The 8,634-nt window shown below is 44.8% G+C and overlaps 1 protein-coding gene across 1 annotated transcript in view; it reads left to right on the forward strand.

Annotated features, from left to right (window-relative positions):
* The window catches only part of Syn2 (synapsin II), a 153,826-nt gene extending 150,794 nt beyond the window's left edge, over positions 1-3,032 (forward strand). The window contains exon 13 of the mRNA XM_020177165.2: positions 2,080-3,032. Within this exon, the coding sequence (XP_020032754.1) occupies positions 2,080-2,215 (136 nt within the window). The 3' untranslated portion in view covers positions 2,216-3,032. The remainder of the gene's footprint in view (positions 1-2,079) is intronic.
* The last annotated feature ends 5,602 nt before the right edge of the window (positions 3,033-8,634 follow it).

An 8,634-nucleotide genomic window follows, 5' to 3' on the forward strand; every position in this document is an offset into this window, starting at 1 on the left:
GAAGCAGCAGCACTAGCTTTATGAGGGCAGCACTGTGCTTTCAAAGGACAGCCTCTGGGTGAAGACAGCGGTCAGTTCCACCCTCTCCCCAGAACAGGCAGACTGCTGCTTTCTGTGTCCCCAAACAGACTCTATCACTAGGGTAAGCAGAGATAGCTGCAGCCCCAGGATGGTGGGAGTGATCCACATGTGCTTTAAAATCTGAAGTGATGGCAGTAAGTAAGCTCCAGGAGGGAGAAAGGAGCTGCAGCTTTGGAGTTCAGAAGAGCCTCTTGGAGTTATTGCACAGGGGAAGAAACCTTACTCAGAAAGATTTGACCTTTTTTTTTCAAAGCCACTTCTCCAGTTAGTGGCAGAACCAGGGTGAGGCTTTGGGGTCCAGATGGTCACTTCTCTGGATCTTCAGTCCTACAAAGGTCATCTCCTACTTCTGCACCCAGCTGTGGCCAGTGGCATCTCACATCTCACCTGCTGCATCACCTCGCTCAGTCTAGTCATTTTCTACATGCTGACTTTTTGGGTCTTCTGCTTTTTCACTAGCTGCCTCTAACTCCAGATCTTTGAGTTGTCTTTGCCTGTGGGCTGAATAGAGCCAGCCTCTGATGACAGGCTGGAGGCTTGTACCCAGTGCCCTCTGCCTGCACATGCAGAGGAACACACACGCATACACACACGCACATGAAGCCAGCGTGCTGGGGCTGATCCCGGCCTCTATCCACAGTCTCCGCAAGAAGAGAGAGACTGCCACAGGTGCCACATATGGGACTTTTCTGGGCTGCATCAGCATTTAGGAGAGAGATGGGAGACTAAGGACACCAGGAACATTCTGGAGCCAGAACTCCGTCGAAGTCAAGAAGGAGACAAGGCAGGCCACTGGAGAAGCCAGACCTCATGTCCCCTCCTGGAGTATGGACTTGGCCTCCCCACAGACTCTTGCCTTCAGTTTTTCTCTCTGAATCATTCGCTAGTCTCTGAAAGGAAAAATAAGTCCCTAAGATGTGTGTAGCTTGGAATTTTATTAGAAAATTACCTAATAATCATGGTCTGATATGTATCTCTGTTTCTCCTGCACACCCTGAACCCCACAGACTTCATATCGGGCTCCTCTGAGGAAGGCTGCAAGGGTGCCTGTGGGTCATACCTCTAATCCTACCTACCTGGGAGGCTAAGAGTGGGAGGATCACAGTTCCAGGCCAGCCCAGGCAAAAAAAAGTTCGGTAGACCCCACCTTAGCAGAAGAAAGCTAGGAATGGTAGTAGGTACCGGTCATCCCAGTGATGGATGGAAGCTTAAAGTAAGTGTACTGGTCTGGGCAAAAAGTGAGACTCCCATCTCTAAAATAACCAAAACAAAAAGGGCTGGAGGCATGGCTTGAGCCCTAAAGCACCTGCCTAGCAAGTGTGAAGCCCTGAGTTCAAACCTGTTACTGCCGCCAAAAAAAAAAAGAAGAAAAGGGAAATGGAGGCATTAAAGTTCTGAGCCAAGCCAAAAGGTTCCTTTGGAATCAGAGAATAAAAAAATATAATTAAAAAGCCTAGAGATCATCATTTTACCAAACAGCTTCATGTCACACAGGAAAAACCTAGTGCCAGAGAGGCACATGTCTGACATCCTGCCTGAGGATGTTACTCAGGTGAGTGAGTAACAAAACCATGACTTTGCTGCAGGTCTTCTAGTACTGAAGTCCACCACTTGACATAAGCCCACAGGCCCTGGTTTCTGCCTATCAGAGGAGAGGGTGTGAGATTCCTAGATTTGTGCTTACCAAGTTGGGGGCCTCCAGCCTTAAATAAAACAAATAGTCTTTGAGTCACCCCTTCTTCTTCTCTCCCTCTTTTTCCCTTCTCCCTCATTTTCACACTGTCCCATCCTTTTCTGTTTTAGCAGCACTGAAAGTGAGGATGTAGCAGAGGGGCTTCCTAGTTTCCTGGTGACATGACCACTTGTAGCTTTCTCCTGTCACCTTGATGTCCCTGGGGTGGGAATGGGGATTCCAGTTATGTATCCTCATGTCACCTTCCTTCCCTGCCTCGCTAAGAACACCACCCTCTCATGTTCTCTTTGGTTTTTATCTTCAAGCAAGTCGCAGTCCCTGACAAATGCCTTCAGCTTCTCTGAGTCCTCCTTCTTCCGGTCTTCAACCAATGAGGATGAAGCCAAAGCAGAGACCATCCGGAGCTTGAGGAAGTCCTTTGCCAGCCTCTTTTCAGATTAGCTCTTCAGACATGGGGGCTCTTGGCCCAACCAGGAGAGGCATCTAAGACACTCACCAACAACAGTCAGCCACTGTGGGTGGTGATGGCCCATGAGTCTTGATGTGTGTGGCCCCTTCCTGTGCTCTGTTGTGCTCAGTGATGTTGTGCATCCCAGAAAAGACCATATGATAGTCTCAGGGCAGGTGCCTACCTGGAGTGGAGCATCTGACATCAGAGAGGAAAGAGCTGCTTCCCTGTAGTCCTAAGAGTTTCCTTCTGAAGTCATCATTGCTGTGAGTTTAGTGGCCTTATTGTAACAGTGCCATCATGTCTTACTCTTTCTTGCAAATCCAGGATCCCTTAATTGAGGATTCCTGGAAGTTTAACCCAGCTCAGATACAGTGCTTGGCATGCCCTTGTAGTCAGTGCAACCTGTGGGAAGTATAACTTACCTAGAAGTGCTATTGGCCCTAAGTTAAACTTAGAACCTCTTTCACCCCTAGATCTTTTGTGGCACCTGTTTAAAGCACACTCCCCTCCCCCAACTCCTCGCTCCCTAGATTGCTGTTGTGGTGAATCACGGTGAGTCCACTGATACTGGAGAAAAACAAGGATCTGCAGTGTCTCCTTTCTCCTCTCTGAAGAGCCGTTCTCTTGTGTGAGCTACGGTGACCTTGAACTCCACAGCTGCACTATAGAGGAGAATGCATGCCACTATAACAGCAGTATGCCAAGCTTTGTGTTCCTACCTAATAAATGTCAAGACCTTTGGTGTAATAAAAGCAGCAAGATTAACCAGCATTTGATTCGGCCATGAGGTCTCCCCTCAGCCACTGTGTGGGCTGGGAGAGTATACGTGAATCGTGTGTGCGCTTGCAAGGGTAGGGAATGAAAAGTCTAGGAGGATGAAGCTGCTTGGACATGTGTGTGATACCGTGGGTGCACGTGTGTGTTTGCAAGAATGTGTTGAGAGTGTATCTAAACTTGTCACTTATTCAGGGCCTCCTGGCACTCCTCAATGGATCTGTCTCCCCCAAGACAGGTCCTTCCTTCAGCAACTCGGCATTTCTACCTATTGTACTGAATTTAGAGCATTTTCAATAAGCCTAGCACCCTTGCTCCCATATCAGCCAAACTAGACCCACTTTTCTGCTCCGTCATCAAGCTTCTCAGTTAAAGCCCACATGGTAGTGTCAAGGAGGCTGAATTGCCCTGCTCTGATGAATGGGGTTCACCAGCCCCAGCCCAGGCATCCTGGAGAGGCCTGGCAGCTGAGGGTGGTCTTCAAGGGACTCTGGCTTCTTTGTGACTCCCATATACTCAAGAGTGTGTTCCAAAGACCACCTCTGCAGCGATTTAAAGATCAGTGTACTAACATTGTATTGAAATAACTTCCTACATGTGATACCTATCTTACTAAATCAACAAGATAATACTCCTCCAAATGCCACTGTCTTGTTACCAGTCGTCACAAGCAGTAGATCCTAAGAGGTCAGAGAATGAATTTCTGTGGTACCAGGGCTCCTTTCTAAGTCATACTCACCCCCTGTTTTCAGGGTTCAAGGACTGAGACATGTAAAACAGAAATTAGAACCTTCCATTTAGTGATAACTGATGGTTAGGTAGTAGCTCTCCTTGTACAATATACATACCTAGGGAACAGACTACTAAACAAAAGGGAGGGACATTAGGTTCAAGGTAATTGATCTTCAGGGTTCCTTTTAGTTCCAACCACAGGTGAAGCCAAATCTCCTTCCCTCTATGATCTGTGGCTGGGCCTAAGAACAAAACTAATACACAGCAGGACAAAAGCATACACTTTTTTTCATGCTACCTCTGAACCACACACATCCCAGCATATACATTTAATGTTTTCACACATACCCAGGATCTTGATAAGAAAATGAAGACCTGAAGAAGCTATTATGTCCAAAACTTACACCCAAGTTTAAACAACGGTAGATTGTGAGGATGTGTCAAGACAAAGAGGTCTGGGTTAAAGGCAGGAAATGGTGGGGAACTAATAGAAGTGTTACAAATCTTAGTAAAGTTTTGTTTGTATGGATCCATCCTATGAAAATTCTGTCTTTGGTGATAGAAATGTTCTTTTCCTCCTTATATGGGGACAGAAAGGCAGGTGGGTTGCATCTTTCAACATGAGAGCTTTAGGTTCTACTTCTGGCAGAAAGGGGAAGGTGCACCCATCCTTACTCCACTGACTCAAAGTAACAACTCAGAGTAACCAGTGTGCCAAAGTGGCCTATTTTCAGGTGGCTTGCTCTGAACCCCTTCATAGTCAAGAGGCTTTCACTCTAGCTCCCTGGTTCCAAATAATGTTTCAATAGAATGCATTCATTTAGTCAGAAACATTTATTGGGCACTTACTATGAAGATCAACATCGTGATGGAGTCAAAGAAATATTTAACTAACATTTCTTTCCATTGAACCTATTAAGTTCCGGGCACTATTCTAAACACTTAACATATAGCAACTTACTCATTTTTTACAGCAAGCCAATAGGCTAGGTAGAATTATAATTTTACACATGAGGAAATGGAAGCACATTGAAATTCAACAGCTAATTTGAGGTCATGCGGCTGGTCAAGTGGTGGAGCTGGGATTTAAACCCAAGCAGTACAGAAGCAGAACTCATGCTATACTTTTATTTAATCTATATGTGACAATAAGATACAATTGTATTAAATAATGTGATCACAAAATAAGAGGTACACACAGAAATTCTTCACACCCATGTCTACCTTCCTTCACCTCTTCTTATCCCCTGGCCCAGGGAAAGAAGGGAGGGATGGGAGAAGGCTACAGAACTTGTAACCAATGTTGACCCCTTGTCCTAAAACCATGAGTAACATGCACTATGTATCTTATTCTGATCAAATATAATTCTGGCTCTTGAAAAAATTACTCATTCTTCCACATGTGATGTCAGACCAAAACCCACAAGTAGCTTATTTAGAAAATGAGTCAGCCTGGAGGAACTGCTGGGGTGACAAAAAAGGGAGGCGTTTACCATAGGTCATGCAGTACCCCAGTCCAAAGGACACACGAACTTTGCCCAACCCTTAGTAATGGGGTGGGGTCAGGGATAAATGAGTTCCATTCAGAAATAGGCCTCTTGGTATTTAATAAAGATGCCCCCAGAGACTGGGAGAATGGTACCTCGCAGCAACCAATAAATATCTGATGAATACTGTGATAAAAAGTGATCTAAAGCTGGACTCTCCAAAAGATTGGTCACAGTCCTGTGTGTACTTTTATGCCTTAGATCTGCAGGCCAGTAGTTATTACTGTGCAGATCACCTCTGCGGTTTAGGGGTCTTCTCACGACTTCACCCCAGATCTGTAAACACAGGGAGTCTCATCCCTGTCCTCACAGATCTCACGATCTCCTGGGTCAAGATGAATTAATTCTGCTATGTGTTTGTCCACAACTCTTTATTGTGTACTTACTAAAGCTCAATAAATTTCATAGGAGGAATATAAAAATGAGTTAAGTAAAGCTTCTGCCCTCACAGTGTATAGCCCAGCAAGGGAGACAAGCAAATTTAAAGAAGAGCGTGTAATCCCTTAAGATAAATGCAGTCAAGGTGTGAGCCTGGAAAAGAGTGAGGCTGGAGAGTTACAGGAAACAGAATCCTTACGCGTTACTAGTGGGAGCATGTTTTGGTACAACCAACTTCGAAGAACAATTTGGTGACATCCAGCACCCAAGCCCTACAAGTCAGAAATTCCTATTCTAGACAGTCTCTTCACATGGACAGAAGGAAGCCAGTAAAAGAGTATTGGTCACAACACTGAAAATCATGGAAATGGCCAGTTGTGTCTCAGTGAGGGCATTAAATCCTATGTTGTGGTTTGTTCATAAATAGGAGTGCTCTGTAGTAGTTAAAAATAGGTGAGGAATTCAGATGGGTTCAGATAAGATATGGAAGGAGAATGAGTAAGATGAGCAAGCCAAGTGTAAGATGGACAAGCAGGACATGTCACCGTGAAGCACACTTCAAGGATGGGGCGCCTGCTATCTGGGGGAAGGGGGTGATGCACAGAATTCAGTTACTGGATTTCAAAGTGGGAATTGCATCTCATCCCACCCCTCGTTCTATAGACGAGAAAATCGAGGCCAGGCCCTTAAGAAATTTGCCAAAGTCATGAAGGTGTCTTAATCCTGAGGGGTCATTCAGAACATGGTCCTTCCCAAGACAAATGAAATGGGTTTTGTTCCCAGGTGCTCTCCTAGGAGGGAGAGGTTCATGGGAGCGTTTTACTAGGTCAGGAGGAAAAGGAAGAGGCAGTGTAGGGCAGTGAAAAGAGCCTGAGTTTTGGAATCTTGAGTTTAAGTCCTGTCTCTGCTAAATTAACTATAAATTTTTTAACTTTTTCTGACTCAGTTTTCTCATCTATAAAATGAGAACAATACTGCTTTTCTTGGAAGTTTGTTTTAATAATTAAATGAACAAAAATTAAAATTTTTTTTTTAAATTAAAGAATTAAAGTCTGGTTGTCATGTGAGAGGATCACAAGAAATCTCGACCTCAGGCAGAGAACACCCATGTAAGCCCCAAACACTTCCCGGGACTCCTCTCAGGGCAGCCACACAGACACCAATCATGCCTTTCCCCAGCTCCTGGAGTCAGGTGGGCCTCCGGGGCAATTTCAGCCCACCTGATGCCTTTTCCTAAGGCTATGGTTCTTAAAGGTGAGCTGAAGTTGAGGGCAGACACTTGGGAAGGCAGGTGCTGCCCACTAGCAATGGACACATACACACAACTGCAGCTATAGAAATAACATAAGCCCCACGTGACCATCATGGGCCCAGTTTTAAACACTCACACTGTAACGTTACTCCTGCAATGGAGTGGTTTCCTTCAAAGAAATTCCTTTGGAAGCCTGAGTGTTTCTTCCAGTCAGGCTGTTGCTCATGTACAGAAAACAATTGCCTTTACATCTGTAGTACATTTGAACCTCCAGAACTCTTGGAAGATCGGGACTTTACCCGGGAATCTAGAGATTCCTGCACAAAGTATTCTGTGTACTACGTGTTTTGGCAAGGCTTTAACACACACACACTCATACATACATGCAAAGATTAAGAATCATTGAATTAGGGAGTGAGTTTTGATTTAAATGAATCATTAAAATCTAATATTTAAGCTACATATTATGTGAGCTCCAAAACACAATGTGATCATGAATTAAAGCGATAATATTGTATGGCTTGTAAATTAGTTCTAAAGTAAAAGAATCCCAGAAAAGGAGTCCCAGATAGGTTTTGAATAGTTTCCCTTGGAAAGGAATGGCATGCCCCATTTGGTTATTGATTTTGAAAGAGAATATGCGTTCTGGTAGGCCAATTCTGTTCAACAATCTCATTGTCTAATTTATAGGTTACAAGTCACATTCAGAATGTTTGTCTCCTCACAGTCTGCATCCCCCGAGTCTGTGCCTCATTCACCATCATCCACATCATCTTGTGTTTTTAGGGTACTTTGCAGCTCACAAAGCCCTGATTGAGCCACCATCATTTTGTGTCCTGCCAGAGCCTCAGGAGACTAGCCGTTATTATGGGTGACTTCCGAGTGTCTGGGCTCTGGACTCACACTGGAATGGTATTTTTCCTCTTACAAGTCTCCTTGGACTTCAAGCTGTTTATATGTAAACATGTAAACAAATAACACAGCTAGTCATTCCCTCTGATTTGCACCTCTGATTCAACACCCTAGTGGTTTGTGTGACTACTGATACACGTACACACACACACACAGTGCTGGTCATTGGTCTGTATTTGGAGGACTCTTTTCTTCTCTTCTTACTTCATGGACCTACTCCCCGAGCCTGCCACCTTTATCAAGGTGTAACCTGAGGAACAAGGGAGGAGGGAGTGCCAGAGACCTGTGACAGGGGCCTCACCCCATGTGTAAATGAATGCTCCCCAAGGAGCACCACCCCTCTAGTCATTTTCAACTACTTCCATATCCATATACATCTCTTCTGATAAGAATTTCCACCCATCAGCTAACTCCTCCAGGCAGCTCACAGCAGAAAGCAGCTCCAGCGGATCGGGCTAAATGCAGCCACTGCCTAACAAACCCTAGTTGTTCTAGATCCAGTTCCTAGAGGAGGGAGATTAACTATGGATTATGATGAGACTTCTTGGATCCTCCCAGGAGCTCCTTTGTAAAGATAGAAAATTGCAAGATAAAGTCCAGAGAGTGTCTCATAGACAGCTCAGTAAACCCTGACCTATGGATACTTTGAAGGCCTCCAAACAGCCCTGAGACCTGAGTGTCTTGGAAAGTGGATGGGATACATTTGGTCTGCTCATTTGCCTTCAGAGTTTTGCTTGGCTGACACACTGTAATTCCTACAATCTAAAGATGCTTTGGGTTTGAATAGTTAACACCAAGTCACTAGATTGTTCAA

This window comes from Castor canadensis, chromosome 10 (genome assembly GCF_047511655.1).
Source record: "Castor canadensis chromosome 10, mCasCan1.hap1v2, whole genome shotgun sequence".
Classification (NCBI taxonomy): Eukaryota; Metazoa; Chordata; class Mammalia; order Rodentia; family Castoridae; genus Castor; species Castor canadensis.